Source organism: Colletes gigas, unplaced genomic scaffold (genome assembly GCF_013123115.1).
Source record: "Colletes gigas isolate AHSC1104 unplaced genomic scaffold, ASM1312311v1 Colletes_gigas_Sc00038, whole genome shotgun sequence".
Classification (NCBI taxonomy): Eukaryota; Metazoa; Arthropoda; class Insecta; order Hymenoptera; family Colletidae; genus Colletes; species Colletes gigas.
The window spans coordinates 643,078-664,835 of record NW_025106667.1 but is presented as its reverse complement, the minus strand read 5'-3'; the positions used below and the strand labels follow the sequence as shown (position 1 = coordinate 664,835).

General features: G+C 37.0%; 1 protein-coding gene across 2 annotated transcripts in view; it reads left to right on the top strand.

Moving 5' to 3' along the window:
- LOC122402663 (breast cancer anti-estrogen resistance protein 1) overlaps positions 1 to 21,758 on the top strand; it is a 129,359-nt gene that overhangs the window by 72,127 nt on the left and 35,474 nt on the right. For both annotated transcript variants that reach the window (XR_006259535.1, XM_043405633.1), the window contains exons 2-3: positions 4,204 to 4,353; positions 7,623 to 7,772. Coding sequence is in view for 1 of the 2 variants with exons in the window: in XM_043405633.1 (XP_043261568.1) it covers positions 4,204 to 4,353; positions 7,623 to 7,772 (300 nt within the window). In the remaining variant the exon portion in view is untranslated. The remainder of the gene's footprint in view (positions 1 to 4,203; positions 4,354 to 7,622; positions 7,773 to 21,758) is intronic.

The window sequence follows — 21,758 nt, the reverse complement described above, 5'->3', positions numbered from 1 at the left end:
CTTAATTGAAGGTTATGTGCTCTCAACTCACCAAAGTCGAAATAGTTGTTCGAGGCTCTGCTTCATTAATCGACAGATTTCTCAGTTAGGTTTCTTTTTTTCACGACTGAGTTAGTTAACTCGTAACACCTTTCATAGAATCACGAAGACATACTTAACGTGTACATACACTATCACTTTTGTACAAAAGGAAAAGAATTAATACATTACTCGTATAATAATAAAACGTGTTTTTTTATACTGATTACCACTAAAATCAGTTGTCAATTGTATCAGTCTACATGTTTCAACCAGAGTCAGTTGACTAACATGGAAGTTGTTAAAACAACATTCAAATACTTTAATTCCAATTATATTCAGAAAATTTTAATTGTGTGATCAACAATGTTACTTCGTCCCATAACCTATTAACGCGACAGGAACGAAACACGTTTAATCGAATGGAGGAAACCGAAATCACACAGAACTCATGCATGTATCATATTATTATGAACACTCAACTTATTAAAGTTACGTTAAGAAAAGTATCTGATTATTTCTCGCTACACATTCGACATTGAGCTGACTTTCGAGACGCACACGTATGCCTCAGGCCCAGTTACCTACTTTCATCGTTGGCGGCGCCAACGTCTTTTCCCGAAATATGGCGACAATCGTAAATGCTTATTTCATAATACCTTATCAGATATCACAACTCCCATAATGATATTTTGTCCATATTAGTGATTAAAAAATATAAACTAAAAGATTGGTCGACCATGCCCAGTGGTTTCCCCTAATTCATTCTATTTTTATTAGATTTTGTCATTTTATCATATCTTTTAACCTAACACGTTCACTCTAACTTCATCCATATATCCATACCGGATTTAAATTCATTTAATGAACATTCTTATAAATAATTTTATACGTTTAATAACCCTGCAAGTTCAGCCACTTATTATTTAACGTATGTAGAGCAAGTAATTGATAAAATAAATTTCATGCAGTTGAACGAAGTTATTCGAGTTTGTCAGATGTTTGTACGAGCTCTAATGTAAAATTTCTATTTGTATAATCATTTTCCAACGTTGTAACGGAAATCGATTGGGGAATAAATTGCGCTCGACGTTGTTGAAAAACGAATTACAAAGGAAATTAATTTAAGCTAATTCGTGATTAATTTCCAATCATGTTTGATCGCTCGGTAGGCTCGCAGTCACTCACGTAGAGCCGTGTGGTAATTACTTCTTGATTAAAACCTCTGGCCACGTTTTCGACCGTCTTCGTGGCTCGCACGATCTACGTGGCGGAAATGTCGTCGTTAATTCGTGATTAATCGAAGTGACGAAACTGCGAACCAATTATCGAAGTCGTTTCATTATTAACGAACGATTTTATTCCTTTCTTCGATCGAAATAAATATGTGGCAGTCGAATTTTTATTTTCATTTTTATATTCCTCGCGTATATATTCCCCGATTTTTATGTTCGCGCAAAACTCAAGACCTATTGAACCGATCTTCCTCAAATTTTGACACGTTGTTCCTGCATACTCTAGGACGGACATAGGCTATGTAGCGTGTCTCAGAAGCGCGTTATTAACATGTAATTTATAAGCAAATATTTCATGTGTACGACTGTTTGGCAGACCACGTGACCCCTGTATACGACAGTCTACTTGCGCGCGCATGCGCATGTTCGGCCCGTGCGATACCTCGCCCGTAGCAGTACTGCGATGTTACCGCCAGGTGGCGAAGCTTCTCGAGCGCTTTCTCGCGAGAGAATTGCATTATCGCGGATATATATGTCAGGACGATCGTCTGGCCATAAATTGCTTTTGCACAAGGTCGGGCGAAGCTGAGAAGGGGGATGCTAGTATTTTATATTCACGTAATTAACAATGTATTACAATCTTGTTATTCTTGCCGTAAGAAGAATACATTCGCTATGTAAGTTTCATACAGCAGTTATTCGCGGGGGTAACTTTGTCCTTTTATCACAATTACAAACATCGTTAAACATAATAGCCACTTATATCACTGGATACGCGTTTACATTTATAATATACCTACATTATTGTTGGAATGAAAATCACCGCATTCGCTACCCTAGTTGCATGTTCAGTAGTTGGTACCCCTGCCTGGAATGTTCTATCCTTCTTCTGGAATGTTCTAGCGCGAACCGTCGTGTAAAATGGACAATGGAAAAGTTCTTGGTTAAAGAATTCAAATTACGGTGGACTATGTTACATTTAAAATTATAAGTTTAGTGTTCGGTATTAATAAAGTGCAGTGTATAACACCAGCTATAAAAACATATAACGTGAGATGTGAATTTTTCAATATACCATAACGATAGTGCGTGCATTAATTTATAAAATCACCAAGGCGCCTTACTTCCTTGCACGGTCGTCAAAGCCGTGAGATGACATCATTGTTTGCCACGAAAAATGGTTGGCGAGGAAACTGTTGTCATATCGTCGAGGCACTTTAATTGAACTTAGTTGAAAGCGAGTAACATACGACGCGGTTTCCTCGTAAGCCATTGTGACTTGCACTTCGTCTTAAATGGTCGTTATAATCTCTTGTAAGAACGTTTTGCTTCCCGAAATAGCAGTCCGTGACGTAGGATCCTCTAGGAATTTATGGATGCAATTCATTGAAGAAATAAGACCAGTTGGCACGCCAAATGTGTCGAAAAATTAACAAAGACGAATACAAGTCGTAATACTTTACATCGATTTAATTCTATTTTAAGGGTGGATCATAATTGAACAAAATAATACTTTTAACGAGTATAATATAATTAAACATAATAACCGATAATATTTCCTTTATTAGAAACTGTGTAGCAGAGGTTATAGGATTAGACGATAAAACGACGCACATACTTTTTAGGTTATGTTTGATATTGAAGAAATAAGACCAGTTGGCACGCCAAATGTGTCGAAAAATTAACAAAGACGAATACAAGTCATAATACTTTACATCGATTTAATTCTATTTTAAGGGTTGATCATAATTGAACAAAATAATACTTTTAACGAGTATAATATAATTAAACATAATAACCGATAATATTTCCTTTATTCGAAACTGTAGCAGAGGTTATAGGATCAGACAATAAAACGACGCACATACTTTTTAGGTTATGTTTAATACGTAAGGCATGAATCGTTGTATACATGATACTGAACGCTATTCAACTGCTACACAGAGATGCCAGAAAGCATCCACGGTGCAATACTCACACTATGCCAGATCACGCGTACGTGAGCTCGTGGAGTTTCGGAAAGTCGACAAAAGCAAACTGACGCATGCCCTCTTTCTCGATTCTCCGAAGCTGCCCGAAGTAACTTCGGACCGCTTCGTGGAAGTCGAGAGAGAAAGGCTCACACGTGCTTCATTTTTTCAGGTACAAACATAGCGTTTTATTTTAGAACAGTAACTTGAGTTAGCAGGTAATGTCAGAAAACTGTTTTACCCAGTTACACCCCTTTTTACCCCAAGTATAAGGTAAAAAGTACGACGTATAAGGTACGACTACATGTACTTTTCAATTTTTCCTACAGTTCCCCGCTGGCCTCTGCTGACCGCTGTTGACCACTGCTGACCTTTATTGACAACTTCTGCCATGATGTATATGTATTAAAACTTTGTATATTGTAAATCTATGGCAATAAATGAAATAATTTCAAAGAATTCTATGTATTCTCATCATTTTTACCTTTCTTTTCCTCTCCAAATCATTGCCTTAGTTTTAAGAGACCGTTTCTCCGGTTAAAATCGGATTCCCAAATTGTCCAGAATTTGTACCTTGTACTTCAGGTAAAACAGTTTTATGACATTACCTGCTGACTCAAGTTAGCCACCAGTAAAGGCATGTAGAGATCAGCAATGGTCAGCAGATGCCAACGGAGATTGGCAGAAGTCAGTGGTAATTGTTATACTTTGTCAGAAATATAAGTGAGGTTAGGAGAGGCCAACAGAGGCAGTAACCAGTAGTAATCGTTATACTTTCCATGTTTATATTCATAATTGCTTATAAAGGGTTAATGTAAAAACAGTAATGATTTTGTCGTTAGAAAAGAAATGCAAGTACACATATTTTCTGTTGTTTGCAAAAGTGGATTTCTCACTGAATTTAATATCGAAACACTTACGGAAGCTCGTCTATGTTAATATAAACGGTGACGCATTAATTGTTCAACTTTTTGTTGCAGCAAAAATGTGTGAAAGCGCGTGCGGTGTACGACAATATCGCAGAAGCACCCGACGAGTTGGCTTTTCGGAAGGGCGACGTTCTGACTGTGCTGGAACAAAACACTTCTGGTCTTGAGGGCTGGTGGCTGTGTGCCCTGCGAGGTAGACAGGTAATTACCTTCTTCAACGAAACTACTTAACGCACCTTTGCCCAAATTTTAATTACATCGCCTAGCTTAAAGCACTTTGGTCAGAAAACATTTGACCTCAAATAGACTTGTCTCGTTTAAGAGAGTATTCTAGTACACGGGAAAATAAGCAAGTTTTATATTGTGTTATTCTTATTTATTTTTGATTCGCTGTCCTTTTCTGAAAACTGAAAATTATCCATGTTTTTAACACTGCGAGACTTCGTTTATCCAAGATTTTCTGTAGTAAGCATAATGGCGGCGAAGCCATAAAGCCGATTCGCATAATTCCAGACGTTTCGCGACACATGTTGGCAGATGGCGCTTCGGGCGCCGATGAGGTCTGGATTCGCGTGCAATAGACCCATCGTAATAACTTCACAGCCAGTACATTCATGGTATTTGAAATCGTGGATTGTATAAATGAGATTACCTACGAGTCTTAACGTATTTTATTTTTAAAACACAATGCAGTGGTTACAAACGTATCAATCGCGTGCAAAGGCCCAAAATCGATTTTAACGCATCGTGGTGACTCGTGGTGAGCTAATTCTCGAACACGTGATTTTAGGTTGATAAAAACTTAAATCGTGAATCGGATTACGTATCGCTGAACTCTGTCCCAATCAAACAGTGATCACGGAGACGAGAAAAGTAGTGGCGTCGGTACTTATGTTCGTACGAGGCCGTTTCCACCCTCGCGATGAGTCCATGCTCGAAAAGTTTCGCCGTTTCAGAAACATCGTGTACCGGTGGAAAGCTCACCGGCCGCTGTATGATATCGAAACCTTCCCCACGGTCTGCCCGGAAAGTTTTCACGATTGCCCTGGTTGCGGTATCTCGATGATCCCAACGACCACTTACGTAAACGACTATGTTCATCGGGAGCCCATATGCCTCGGCTGCGTCGGTTCTATTAACGTTTATCAACCATGCTGGATGAGAAACACGTGAGCTGACGTCGTGGACCCGGTCGGTGCATCATTTATGCAGGTCGACGCGATGCGCTTGGCTCATCCGCGACGAAACGGAGAGACTCGACACGACTCCGTTGCTCTCTCCTTCTCGAGACCATGACACGGCATTATTATCGCGGAAATGGGACGCGCGGCTGCACCGTTACCAGCCTCCGCGATCCAAGATCTTCATCTGCGGCCACCAATACGCGCGGGAGAAGTGTGAACCGCCTGAATCGTTTCCGCGTTCGACATCTCGAAAGATTTCTGTCTCTGGGTCCCCACGACCAACCTCGTTACAGGGCTTATCTATGGTTCTCACGAGCTGTCCTCCGTCAAAGGATACCTCGCGACAGCCAGCTTTTGTTCGACACGGAGACATTGGTTAACGGAGGTCAGTTCTCCGCGAGAAAAATTCTCAGAGAACAACACCATCCAGCTGTGAAGTAGTTGACCTAGTAATGTTGATCAGTTCCATAAATAGTAAGATTTTTAAACGTTTAATGATATAATTTCTAAATTCATTATTATCAGAATAAAGAATGCAAATTTTAGATAGCTGTTTAAACAACACTTTTCTTTTAACCTCAAAAATCTGAAAAAATTCAGGGAGATAACCAATGACAATACGCATTTATAGTAATTATAGAAATCTAGTGTCTCGAAAGCTTCAATACGAAATCCGTATTTTTCTGTGTTCTTTTTGCGTTTTCAATTTTTCACACCTAGGATTTGGAATCGAAAAATCGGACAAAATTCTCAAACACGTATCTCAATAACCTCAATGGACCAGATTTTTTTCATAATTTTTGTACTCGATTAAATAGGGGAAATAGGCAGAAATTCGTTAATCCGAATTTTCTCAATAACTAGCCTTCCAAACAAGACAGAGGGTTAAAATTTGGCACAGAACGTTTTTTCTTGATGCTCTGTCGATGGATCCATCGTATGTCACATTTGACCCCCTTATTCGGCTATACCCTTTCGCCACGTGTTATATTAGCTAGCCAATCGTCGTCAGATCAAGAGTTTTTATAGTTCACAGTATCACCACTAGGGGCATGGAACTATATTGTACAATGAAAATGGAGGTGTAGATTGGCCAGTAGGCATGAATAGTATATTGTACAATGAAAATGGAGGTATAGATTGACCAGTAGCGTATTTTATTTTATATGCATTTTTAAAAACTTCCTAATTATCAGACGTTTATTTTGTAAGAGGCTGACTACTGGCACATTTATCATAGTACATTGGTGTTTCAGCACGATCGAAATTGCTTCGTTCGAGTCGCCTTAGCACAGATGGGGGGCACATCATTGACTTGGAATCGATTTGTCTCGCACGTCTGCGCGAAAATTAACGACGAATGCGCCCGCGCGACGTAAGGGGTGTGCTAACGGAACGATCGAACGCGTTGAGGCTGCACTCCTTTCTGCGTGCTCGCGAGTCAATAGAATTCGTAATGGAGGCCGGGTTTGTCCCGGCGCATTGTCGTTTTCGGCCTCCTATGCCACGGCAAATGAACAGTTTTGTACAGCTAGGTACACAGAACCACCGTCTGCTCTGTGTTTCGAAAATGAACGCGCGTTGTTCCTCGATCAGCCACGCGTGTGCGTGTGTTCCTCGTACCGGATACGAGGTCCCGCCTGTTCGCGGGTTACGCTTCGAACTCGCCAAGGTTGTCACCGATCATTCATGGAAATCGGCGCAGTGTCAAGGGGGTATTATACTCTAGAGTTTCAGTTTTTTGCTCTTATTAGAGATTGTTTTTTTTTTTTACAAAAAAGTATAAATTTTGTAATCTCGATATTTTATGTACTTATTTGTAGGATTTAAAAAAGAGAATTGTATTTGGAACAAATGCACAAATGATATAATTTTATAAACGAATTTGAAACACAAATTAAGATCACATTAATTCACAACAGAAATTAAAATCACGTCCGTCTTTCACAATCACTCGTTTCTCCCTCCCTGTTGTTCTTTTTTTAACAAAACACTTTCAACCCTTTTGCACAGAAAATTAACATTGAACAAAACTACAGCGTGGCACAAATATTCAATACAAATCTCCTCCATATTTATTTATGCTTTACGAACGTTCACAATTTTTTGCAAGCGAAAATAACCAAAAAAGAAGACATATATGAACAAAGTTCCATGATACCATTTATTTAAGTCTTGAATGATCTCAGAAGTAAAACGAAGCAGAGATTGGCCCAAGGTTAATGCGTGATTTCTTCCTCCTTATTACGCGCCGCTATTACTATTCATATTTCTTCTTCTGTTCAGGGCATCTGTCCAGGAAATCGATTGAAACTTCTGGTCGGCCAATATGATACGGGGGGTTGTTTGGTCGGCAGTAGGGCTGACCTAACCATTTCTGAAGACGGTATACAGAGGCATGGAAAACGGCGTAGCTGGCACGTTCAACCGAACAGGGTGAGTTATTTGTGAAACGATCCTATTATTAAATTCATGGGGGCGCGGAATGGTTCCGCGGAAAACATGTTTCGTCCACACTTTCTGCGAGCTTTACAGATCTGTGGCGCTGCTTCGCTGCGGGTAGGGAACTCGTGAGAATTCGTAGGAGGTGAGAAAAGGAAAGGAGGGGCGTTTCGTCCGGGCCTATCAGTGGGCTTTCCAGCAGGCCCTGCCTTAGACGACTGGGATATTGGGAAGTCGTTCGAGGAGTGTATATATAGCAACCGAGGGGTCGTGAGAGCGCTTGTGAGAGCGCTCGCCCTCTGGTGGCGAGCATGGGAGGCGACGCCACAATCGTAACTTCGAAAACGATTAATTTTCGGCTTGACAACACTAATGCTATTTTAAAGATGATACAAAGATTCTAGTGATCCTGATATTTTATTGAATAAAAGATGTTTTGCTAATTTTTATTATTGCTATTTCTTGTCAACGGATTACTGACCAAAAATTCTGGACAATTTTCATGTATTTAAAACAAGGAAATAAAAATCATAACTTCTGAAACGATCGATTTCCTTTAAAGAAGATACAAAGATTCTAGTGAATCCACAAAATTCAAGTGATCCTGATATTTTATTCAATAAAAGATGTTTTGCTAATTTTTATTATTGCTATTTCTTGTCAACGGATTACTGACCAAAAATTCTGGACAATTTCCATGTATTTAAAACAAGGAAATAATAATCACAAAACGATCAATTCTCGAGTTGACAACTCTAATGCTATTTTAAAGCATTAGAGTTATCGTAAGAGCGGTCGAGGGGTCGGTCGAGCGCTTGTGAGAGCGCTCGCCCTCTGGTGGCGAGCATGGGAGGCGACGCCACAGATCTTACACGAACTCTCGTGCAACCACGCTTCTTACACGAAAGTATCGACTTGTTTCAGAACTCTGAAACTCTCAGATACTCTGTGTACATTAGAACTAATAAACAGTCAAAAGTATATTTCTCCATTTCTGTAATAGATAAAAATAATTTGCTTATCATAGAAGACAGTCGATACAATTTTTAGTAATTAGTTAAATTACTTAGATACTCAAGTGACATATAAATTTTATATTAGAATTCTTGGAAATGTAATAAGACAAATTTAAGTACAAATACATAGTATTATTACACAATTTTCATAAGGTGTCTAAACATGCACATATTTTTTATATATGTATATAACACAGTTATTTGATTCGTGTATTTCTTATGCAAGTTATATAGACAATTATCCTAAGTTTAAATTTGGTGAAGAATGTTTTGGAGAAATGGAACCATTGTATTGTTTTTTAATAACTTCCACCACAGTTGGGAGGAATAAAAATATCTAAGTTTAAATTTGATGAAGAATGTTTTGGGGAAATGGAACTATTGTATTGTTTTTTAAATGTCTTTCACCACCAGTTGGGAGGAATAAAAATATCACATTTGGGGTTCATTTTAAGACTCTAACAATTTATAATAAATGATCCCATTTGCAATGGAGAAATGCTTCTAACAAGTGTCCAAAGGGGCAGTGGTGCATAAGCGATCGAGTAGATTGGAATATCGATAAAATGAGATTTTAGGGATCCGTCTAAATGTCTATGAAATTGCCGAATGCTCCTTTGAATGGTTCATCTAACTCGGGTCGTTTCGGTTGGAGGATATCGCGGTGTCGAGCCATTGTTCCCGGAGGACGTATTTTATTGGCAATACACGCAGCTGCCTTCTCGAATTAATTTATCCACGATTTGAAAAGACGTAGAAATTCATGAAGTCCGCCCCAAACCCCGCAGCATGTCTCATCGATCGACTTTATGCGCGATATGCGGTACAGAGTCACAATGGCGTCCTCGGTGGCAGCGGTTCCATTGTGTTTCCCATAAACCCTCGTTGCACCCTCGGTTATGTCGGCCCCTGGCCACGTAGAAACGGGATCTGTCAAAATCAGCTGACTACCAATTCGTTTGTCAGACTCCTCTTGGCTACTGCCGGGTGTCTGCCGTTGGCATCGTTTAGCATCTGTCAGCCACGACAATATAGCGAAACGAATAACCGCGAACTGATCGATTGGCCTTGTCCAAACTTCGTTCGAAACTCCGGTCCAACTCAAATCATATCTAGACAAGCAAAAACTGATATTCTTTGCATTTAAAATACACAGAATCTTGTGTATTTTAGTCCAGAAACAGTTGGCCGGTTGCTGACCTTATCCTGGTTATGTTGCTTACGAGTTTATAAATCATAGAAATTAATTTGTCACTAACTTTTGGGAACTTAAATGCTTGAGCACAAAATTACACTATTTCCAATTTTTAAATACCATTTGGAACCCCCTAATTCGTAGACATGTATCTAGTAGTCTTGAAAGACTATTCTAGGGTCTTAGACTTATCTACTCTGTTAGTCGATGTTTTACTGTACTCGATCGACGATTTCATCACAGTGTCGGATGACACGCATGAATCATAGTATTTTTCTCGTTGAGTCACATCGCTGAGTAAGGCCGTGCAAAGTCAGATTGTAAACACTAGGACGCGGTCTTACTCATCAACACTAGGACTCACAAGGAACCATCGCGAACGGTCCGGCTTCGATTTTGATGAAACTTTGTACACTTATAAAGCAGCCAAAAATAATCGACACGTATTTTTTTTTAGCTGCGGTAACTCAAGTTTAAGGGGTGAAACCACCCCTTGAAGTTTTGGCTCGAAACGGCTATCTCGAAAACGGAAAGACATACAAAAAAATTGTTAATGGGCGAGGTTGATGGTTTCTTATGTACAATAACATGGTGTTAAAAAATTTAAAAAAAACACAATTTGTTTATAACAAAAAAAAATTTATTAACTTAATTTTTCATTTTATTGAAATTTTCATAATGACAAAAAATGACGAGCATTTTATTCCAAATCCATTGGTATGCGATTTTTTAAAATTGCCTCCTACAGTTTTGCAGATTTTTATGATTTACATCTTGCGCGCACATCCATTATGGTAGTAGCCGTTCTAACTTTGATTTTAATGAAGCACTGTAGGCTTCCACTACTTCTAGAGGACAAAATCGGGAAAAATACAAGAATACCAATTTGTTGATGGAGGCTTCGTTAAGAAATTATTAACGTTTAAAGTTCCGCCCGTACTGAATTTTTTTCTCCGTAATGCCCAAGATTTCGGGGGAATGTGTAATGACCAAAAATGATTGTAATCGACCCCTGCAACCGAAAATAATTTTTTCAGAATGGTTTGAAATTTTTTAATTTTGTTGAAAAATTTCACACATTCTCGAATTTTTTTCTCAAAAGTGCGTAGGATTTCGGGGGTATATATATTGACCAAAAATGATTGAAATTGACTCCCGCAACTGAAAATAATTTTTTTAGAACGATTTGAAATTTTTTTTTTTCGCTGAAAAATTTAGGCACCTACGCCCTGTCGATTTTTCTTAAAAATTCGTTTTTCATTATTAATAATTTTGTTCGACGCCCTACAAAAAAGTTGGCCAATACTTTTTTGTAGGTACCTATGAGCTCTACTTCAGAAAAAAGTTTCATTGAAATATATTCACTATTGTAGGAATTATGGCTGTTTGAAGATTGGACCATTTTTATGGGGTTTTTCTCATTTTGCGGGGTCAAGGATCAACTTTTTGCATATTTTTGCGATTTCTACTGGATTAGGCCCAAAACTAAACCAGACCTAACCCAGACCTGACCCAAACCTAATCCAAACCTAATCCAAACCTAACCCAGACCTGACCCAAACCTAATCCAAACCTAATCCAGACCTAATCGTGACCTAACCCAGACCAAGGTGCCTAAATTTTTCGACGAAAAAAAAAATTTCAAATGGGAACTTCTGCCACACCCACCATACTCTCCAGATCTTGCCCCAAGCGATTACCATCTATTCCAGTCGATGCAACATTTTTTAAGTGGAAAAAGTTTCAACAATAGCGAGGATGTAAAATCAGCACTAAATAAGTATTTTAATTAAAAAAATCCCAGAAGTTTTTCGAAAATGGAATAAGAAAGTTGACTGATAAATGGGAAAAGGTCATCGAAACTGATGGTTGATATATCGACGATTGAAAATAAATGTAAGTATTAATTTTTTGTCACCGAAAGTCACCGTCAAAAAACGACATTACTTATAGGATGACCAAATATTTTGGGGTTTATTCGTCCTGTGGCGCGGATATAGTAAATTACATAGATGGGACAGTCTCAAGGAGGAACGCTCCCTCCCCCTATGGATAAAGGGCAAACTAACCCAACAGATTTATCGACAATTATTCGAATAACAATCCGATAGAAACGAAAAGAAACAAGTGGTGGGAGGGCTGAAAGAAACTTTGCTCCGTTGGCTGGGCAAAGGACGGGACGGGGACGGAGAAGAGGAGAGAGGAAGATCGATTCGCGAGTCTTCCTCAGGCATTTCCTCGAGGTATCTTCTTGTTCCTCTCTAAGGTTGCGGTTTTTGCGCGGACACGAGGGATCCGGACGAACACGTCGCACATGCGGGCATGTGCGTCGAGCGTCGACAGAAATACGACTGCCGTCGGCGTAGGGGTCAACGGGCGTTACGCGGAACGAACTTCCTCGAAATTGCCTCGTCACGACGGAATTGCACGGATTCAGGTACGCGCAGGTGCCACGGGTCGCGCCGCGAAATGGACCTAGCGGTATTTTTCTTACTTTTATTCTCCCCACGGGCATTTCTTGCCCCCACCTCTTCAAACCAAACCCGTTTAACCTCAATGCACATTAATCATTTTACAAAATTTTATAAGCAATTATATATTCTCTGTTGTAAGCGCCAACTTACGATATGCTCGAAAAATTAACTCGTGGTTGAATAATATATATATATATCTATACTATTATATAAAGAGAGAACCGATTTTTATGTTCGCGCAAAATTCAAGACCTATTGAACCGATCTTCCTCAAATTTTGACACGTTGTTCCTGCATACTCTAGGACGGACATAGGCTATGTAGCATGTCTCAGAAGCGCGTTATTAACATGTAATTTATATGCAAAGATTTCATGTGTACGGCTGTTTGGCAGACCACGTGACTCCTGTATACGACAGTCTACTTGCGCGCGCATGCGCGTATTCGGCCCGCGCGATACCTCGCCCGTAGTCTTTTCATAATTTTAATAGAATTCTTCTCTCTGAAATTGTTGTTTCTCGTGCTTTTCGATACATTGTTGTGTTGTTCGCTTTATTACAGGCAAACTTGGTAATAAATAACAAATGAATATCAAATTGAATCTCGGGACTTCCCTGGATACAACAGTCATGCCAATATTATAAATATTTACACAAGTATTTCATAGAAATATTAAATTTACAAGTGTGCCAATACTTTTGTTTCGTCGAATACTGTCCTCCGTGTATTTGTTACTATTTTTCATCATTACAAGTCTACTTAACCGCTTTATTTCGCGAGATACTTAAAGTTCAAACCTCGAACTTATATTTTATACCAAAAATAAAGACATTGTGCTTTATTCACAGCTACTTAACATTTTATTTGAAAATACGGTCTGTGCCAATACTTTTGTTCGGCACTGTATATATGAGCCGTTTGTTTTGAAAGTGGCCTAAGTCCATTTATCTTCAAATCGAGATATTTAAGGGTTTGCGTTTCAATGAATTTAAAAATATACGTATAGGATACTAATGAGTCATACCGCTTAAGTGTATCCAAGGGTGTTAAATTTATAGTTCCTATTAAAACAGTGGCAATTATTAAGCGAATAATATGCGTTTTCTTATCAAGAACGGAGTTAGGCCACTTTCAAAATTAACAACCAGATTCGTTATAAAATTTGAAGGTGCCCAAGTCCATTCAATATGATTTAAGATGCTTCAAATTGAAAAAAACAATACCGAATTTGCAGAGTTCAATAGTCGTTTTAAGCGTCCTTCGCTTACTTTAAAAGTATCCGAAAAGAATTTTTTACAGACGGGAACTTTTCCGTTTTTAGAATTTAACAAATACCTAAAACTCCAATTTCTTGGCGAACCTTTTCCGTTTGTTGGACGTCTTCGTTCCACAAAGCAATACATTTTGTTTGTTAAAATCTCCCAAACCCCAAAACTTCCCAAAAATATTCTTTCTTTCTTCTTCGTCGTAATTTTTTGTGCAAGCATTCCGACAACGGCAATCTTTGTTTTCGAAAATTTTTTCAGGTACAATACTTCCGGTTTGAGTACAATATCCTTTTCCTGAATTCCGTTTAATCTTTCGCACTTTTTGGACGTATGATTCATCGATCTTTTCTCCATTGTTATTCGTATCTTCATCCCCTGAAGACGAATCTCGTTCTATAATTCTGTTTCTTTTTCGATTTTTTTTTAAATCATTAGTTACTATTTCTTCTTCACTATCTGAACTAAATAGTCTTGTTCCGTTCTTCCCCATCGGTGAAATAATTTCTAAAATTTAATATTAAATTTTAAGTTTTATATTAATTAAACGTACTGGTTATTCAACTAACGCAATTGTCCAAAAACTGAGGTCAACTTGTAAATACTAATTAATTAAAATTACCTTCATCACTGCTTTCTGACATTATCGATAGTAAATATCTTGATTCAAGTATAAATGGAGTTAGGCCATTTTTAAACTACACGGTTCAATTATTGAACTAACTCTGAAAACTTATGTGTCAAGAATGATCGTATTTGCTCGGAATATAAGCAACCTGAAATGCTTTACCGATAAATAACATGAAGTTGTACATGTAACCATGGTAACCGGAAAAAAATTGAAAAATGGAGTTAGGCCACTTTTAAAATAAACGGCTCATATATAGGAATGAATGGTCGGTCGAGTGCTTGCGAGAAAATGTTGCCCTCTGCTGGCGAGCGAGGAAGGCCACAGATCCGAAACTCGAGAAAGCTAACGACTCGAGCGGTAGAATTCGAATATAGTTTCGAGCGAGTTTTACCTTGAGTTTCCAAATACTTGAAATTCAAACCAAGACAATACTCATTTTTTCAAACCGAGTCAAGTATTTGATCAAACTTGAAAGAATTCAATGTGTTCAAATATTTTAACAACTTTCAATGAAAATTGGTAGGAGATATAAACAATATAATATAAACAGTAGAACTATAACAATTGTTTAAAGTAAAATAAAATGTGTGGAAGAAAAAGTTGTATCAGAAAATATAACGGAAAACAAATAGCGGAGAAGTTGAATTTTTGAGAAAACTAGAATTATTTTGGACAACAGATAATTCTAATTAAAAATTAAAAAATAAGTTAGGCCACTTTCAAAATAAACGGCTCAAATAATCATTTGCGCGTGTCAAAATACCCTCGAATTTTCTAGTATTACATACAAAATTAAAAGTCTGAATGACTAAAAGGGGGGATTCCCGTGTAACTGGGTTAAAAAATAAAGTTTCCTTTTTAATTATTCTCGCAAAGAATTTAAAGTTCTATTGCAGTAGACTTTTAGGAACACGAGGAGTGACTCTACGAAAATATTTTTTAGTCCATTATTTATTTTTATTTATTAGACTGTTGTTAAGTTTTTTAATCCTATTTGACAATGTAACCACAGTTGGTGTACAGCGTATCAATTTTATAATATAGCAATAATTTTCATAAAGCTGGTTGGTTAGGTCTGGGTGCTGAACCTATTTTAAACAAGAAATATGGAAAGTTTAAAAAAAACTTATTTTTGGTATGAGAATTGTTCTTAAAACTGATGTTGTTATTTTTGGTCAGAAATGACTGGTTCCCAGACCATTGTGCGCATGCGCGGCCACGTCGTGGGTAATGGTCGGTATTGCGCGGGACGTCAGGTGTATTTAAAAAATAAGCGGGCACCCAGGAGGCGCAGCAGAATTGATTTTGCCGTATTTACACGAAACTGAGCGTCGAATCGAATACCGGATCCGTTCACTTGGAAAGGCGCGACGAGAGACGAACGAGAGGGAAAGAGAAATGAAAGAAAGAGGAGGCAGAAGTGGCGTCGGAGAGTGGATATTGTCTGGACTTACGGACATATAAGGACACCGGTGGTCTTTGCGCAGTGAGCGAGACAAGGGAAGCTCCATGTAGGGTATCCTGTAGGATCGGCTTCTCGTAAATCGTTCCGAGGGTACAACGGTATGCTACCGCGAAAAAACGAACAACCAAAGGGCCCGTGGATTCTATTTCTACGCGGACCTTTTGATACGCGTCGTTCCGACCGTTTCAAACGACAGCCACCATCCTAATCACGGATCAGCTCTCGAAAAACTATCAACACTTTCACTGCCACGCCATAGCTGACAGAACTTTTTACTAGGAAAAGTTACCAAATTTCAATTGGATTCATAAATTTTTATTAAATCGCTTTATATTCATAAAAAAATTACTAAATAATAGAAAGAATTTGTTTTCAATTAAACATTCTGGTTGAAAATATTTAGTTTTGAATAAATTTTCTATTGTGTGCTTTATTGCAACTTTTCCATATTGTAGATGCGAGAGACTATTCTATTTCAATATATGAGCCGTTTATTTTGAAAGTGGACTAACTCCATTTTTCAATTTTTTCCGGTTATATAATACTATAGTTTTTTAAACTTTCCATATTTCTTGTTTAAAATAGGTTCAGCACCAGTGCAAACCAACCAGCATTAAGAAAATTGTTGCTATATTATAAAACTGATACGCTGTACACCAACTGTGGTTACATTGTCAAATAGGATTAAAAAACTTAACAACAGTCTAATAAATAAAAGTAAAAAATGGACTAAAAAATATTTTCGTAGAGTCACTCCTCGTGTTCGTAAAAGTCTACTGCAATAGAACTTTAAATTCTTTGCGAGAATAATTAAAAAGGAAACTTTAATTTTTAACCCAGTTACACGGGAATCCCCCCTTTGAGTCATTCAGACTTTTAATTTTGTATGTAATACTAGGGTATTTCGAGGGTATTTTGACACGCGCGAATCATTATTTGAGCCGTTTATTTTGAAAGTGGCCTAACTTATTTTTTAATTTTTAATTAGAATTATCTGTTGTCCAGAATAATTCTAGTTTTCTCAAAAATTCAACTTCTCCGCTATTTGTTTTCCGTTATATTTTCTGATACAACTTTTTCTTCCACAAATTTTATTTTACTTTAAACAATTGTTATATTTCTACTGTTTATATTATATTGTTTATATCTCCTACCAATTTTCATTGAAAGTTGTTAAAATATTTGAACACATTGAATTCTTTCAAGTTTGATCAAATACTTGACTCGGTTTGAAAAAATGAGTATTGTCTTGGTTTGAATTTCAAGTATTTGGAGACTCAAGGTAAAACTCGCTCGAAACTATATTCGAATTCTACCGCTCGAGTCGTTAGCTTTCTCGAGTTTCGGATCTGTGGCCTTCCTCGCTCGCCACCAGAGGGCAACATTTTCTCGCAAGCACTCGACCGACCATTCATTCCTATATATGAGCCGTTTATTTTGAAAGTGGCCTAACTCCATTTTTCAATTTTTTTCCGGTTACCATGGTTACATGTACAACTTCATGTTATTTATCGGTAAAGCATTTCAGGTTGCTTATATTCCGAGCAAATACGATGATTCTTGACACATAAATTTTCAGAGTTAGTTCAATAATTGAACCGTGTAGTTTGAAAATGGCCTAACTCCATTTATTCTTGAATCAAGATATTTACTATCGATAATGTCAGAAAGCAGTGATGAAGGTAATTTTAATTAATTAGTATTTACAAGTTGACCTCAGTTTTTGGACAATTGCGTTAGTTGAATAACCAGTACGTTTAATTAATATAAAACTTAAAATTTAATATTAAATTTTAGAAATTATTTCACCCATGGGGAAGAACGGAACAAGACTATTTAGTTCAGATAGCGAAGAAGAAATGGTAACTAATGATTTAAAAAAAAATCGAAAAAGAAACAGAATTATAGAACGAGATTCGTCTTCAGGGGATGAAGATACGAATAACAATGGAGAAAAGATCGATGAATCATACGTCCAAAAAGTGCGAAAGATTAAACGGAATTCAGGAAAAAGATATTGTACTCAAACCGGAAGTATTGTACTTGAAAAAATTTTCGAAAACAAAGATTGCCGTTGTCGGAATGCTTGCACAAAAAATTACGACGAAGAAGAAAGAAAGAATATTTTTGGGAAGTTTTGGGGTTTGGGAGATTTTAACAAACAAAATGTATTGCTTTGTGGAACGAAGACGTCCAACAAACGGAAAAGGTTCGCCAAGAAATTGGAGTTTTAGGTATTTGTTAAATTCTAAAAACGGAAAAGTTCCCGTCTGTAAAAAATTCTTTTCGGATACTTTTAAAGTAAGCGAAGGACGCTTAAAACGACTATTGAACTCTGCAAATTCGGTATTGTTTTTTTCAATTTGAAGCATCTTAAATCATATTGAATGGACTTGGGCACCTTCAGATTTTATAACGAATCTGGTTGTTAATTTTGAAAGTGGCCTAACTCCGTTCTTGATAAGAAAACGCATATTATTCGCTTAATAATTGCCACTGTTTTAATAGGAACTATAAATTTAACACCCTTGGATACACTTAAGCGGTATGACTCATTAGTATCCTATACGTTTATTTTTAAATTCATTGAAACGCAAACCCTTAAATATCTCGATTTGAAGATAAATGGACTTAGGCCACTTTCAAAACAAACGGCTCATATATACAGTGCCGAACAAAAGTATTGGCACAGACCGTATTTTCAAATAAAATGTTATGTAGCTGTGTATAAAGCACAATGTCTTCTTTATTTTTGGTATAAAATATAAGTTCGAGGTTTGAACTTTAAGTATCTCGCGAAATAAAGCGGTTAAGTAGACTTGTAATGATGAAAAATAGTAACAAATACACGGAGGACAGTTTTCGACGAAACAAAAGTATTGGCACACTTGTAAATTTAATATTTCTATGAAACACTTGTGTAAATATTTATAATATTGGCATGACTGTTGTATCCAGGGAAGTCCCGAGATTCAATTTGATATTCATTTGTTATTTCTTACCAAGTTTGCCTGTAATAAAGCGAACAACACAACAATGTATCGAAAAGCACGAGAAACAACAATTTCAGAGAGAAAAATTCTATTAAAATGATGAAAAGAGGGAAATTCATATTCTACGATAGCTAAAATAGTAAATAGAAGTCGTTTCACCGTAAGAAATATCATTAAACGGTTTCCTGACGAACAAAATGTAAAAAATCTTCCGCGAAATGGTCGTCCACAGAAATGATCAGAACGAGACAAACGAAAAATTACCAAGATTGTAAAAAAAAATCCTAAAGTTGTCTGTAGAGATATAGCGGCACAAATGAAAAGTGAAAATAAGGTAGATGTACATCCTATAACTATCCGGGGAGTTCTTAAATGTGCACAATTCAAGAGTGGCTAGAAGAAAACCATTGATCAGCAAAATGAATCGAAAAAACAGATTAGAGTTTGCAGAAATGTACGTAAAACGTACGTAATTTAGAATCTTGGGATAGAATACTCTTCTCTGACGAAAGTAAATTTAATATTTTTAAATCTGATGGTGAAATAAGAATATGGCGAAAGCGTAATACCGAGTTAGTTAGGGATTCGCATAACATAGTCTCGACTGTTAAACACGGGGGTGGTAGTGTATTAGTATGGGGTTGTACGAGTTCCTCCGGACTTTGAGAACTAGTTTTTATAAACGGTATTATGGATAAATTTGTATATTTAATATTGTTGGGTAAGAGTATCTCTTAAAAATTTGTTCTCGCGACTGGTATTCTCCGTGGTCGCGAGTTACTTTTGATGTTGCGCGGTAATCGCGCTTGGAGAAACACCCGCACACGTTCGAGCGCGCGGGGAACACAAAGTGGGGTCCCTGGAGTCATCCCAATGGTATGTGCAGGGCGGTTTAACTCAAAGAAGGGCGGACGCGTTTCATCACGTGTACATATCCATGGTCAGGCCTCGCTCCGACTCCATCTCTCACTTTCTCTCTTCTCTTCTATATCCATCTTTATTGACTTCTTTACTTCTAAGAAACTCCCTTCTAAGAAATGTCCCTTCCTTTATCACCGTCTGAATATCTTCCTGTCTCTTATTTTCGACCCCCTTTTTACGACTTTCTTTCTATCTGGCAGACTCCGTTTGTTTCTCTCGCGCTTCCGTTAAGTATCTTCAAACATCCTTCGTCTATCTCGTAATTTTGTTGAGGGTAAATGCGCTAGCAGTCGGCCATTACACTGGTATGTAGGTACCTTTCCAACAAAACTCTATAAAGAGGAATTATCATCGTCAACTCCTTAATTGACCCACTAGAATATTTTACTCTGTAATTAAGATTGCAATTTTTATTCAACGTGTAACGGATAGAAAGTTACCTAACTTTTACTCGTTATTCGAAATTTACGGTGTAGGTTATTATTTGTAATAGAGACACGCTAAGTTTGAAACGAATTTTTCTACGGGCTAAAATTTCGAGCTACTGAAACGTTTCGAGCAGACACCCGGACAGCTGTAACATCGTGCCCGGTCGAGTATAACGATGGAGACGCAAGAAGAGAAACAGGAGTACTCACGACGTAGGCGAAAGTGGCTTCGTGCTCCGGCGACGTTAAATAGAATAACCAGATCGTGGCTGGTTCGGCTCCCTCGGTCAGTTACAACCAGTAACGTACGCTAACTTTAAGCATTAACTTCACTTTCGAACAACAACGCGTCTCCTGACGTTATTTCATTCGGAACTTTCCATCGGTGCAGCTCCTCTCATAAACGAACTCATTAGAATCACTGAAACTGGACGAAATTACAGGTTTCACGGTTAACGACCCTTCCTCCAGTCGATGCAAACCGTTAAACATCCCAGAAAATAACATTTTCAATATACTAGTAGAAAATACCATTTTCAATATACTAGTAGAAAATACCATTTTCAATATACTAGTAGAAAATGACATTATCAGAATACTACTGATATACTACTAGAAAATTTCATTTTCAGTATACTACTAATATACTACTAGTAAATGCCATTTTCAGTATTCTACTAATATATTACTAGTAAATACTATTTTCAGTATACTACTAATATACTACTAGGAAATACCATTTTCAACATAGTAGTAATAAATGCTATTTTCAGTATACTACTACTGTACTACTAGAAAATACCATTTTCAATATACTAGTAGAAAATGCCATTTTCAGTATACTACTGATATACTACTAGTAAATGCCATTTTCAGTATTCTACTAATATATTACTAGTAAATACTATTTTCAGTATACTACTAATATACTACTAGGAAATACCATTTTCAACATACTAGTAGAAAATGCCATTTTCAGTGTACTACTAATGTACTACTAGGAATTGCCATTTTTAATATACTACTGGAAAATGCCATTTTCAGTATACTACTATTATACTACTAGTAAATGCCATTTTCAGTATTCTACTAATAAAGTACTAGTAAATACTAGTTTCAGTATACTACTAATATACTACTAGAAAATACCATCTTCAAAATACTAGTAGAAAATGGCATTATCAGTATAGTACTAATATACTACTAGAAAATATCATTTCCAATATACTAGTAGAAAATGCCATTATCAGAATACTACTGATATACTACTAGGAAATGCCATTTTCAGTATACTAGTAGAAAATCCCATTTTCAGTATTCTTCTAACGTACTACTAGGAAATGCCATTTTTAATATACTAGTAGAATATGCCATTTTCAGTATACTACTAATATACTACTAGCAAATACCATTTTCAATATACTAGTAGAAAATACCATTTTCAGAATACTACTGATATACTACTTGAAAATTCCATTTTCAATATACTAGTAGAAAATTCCATTTTCAGTATACTACTGATATACTACTAGTAAATGCCATTTTCAGTATTCTACTAATATATTACTAGTAAATACTATTTTCAGTATACT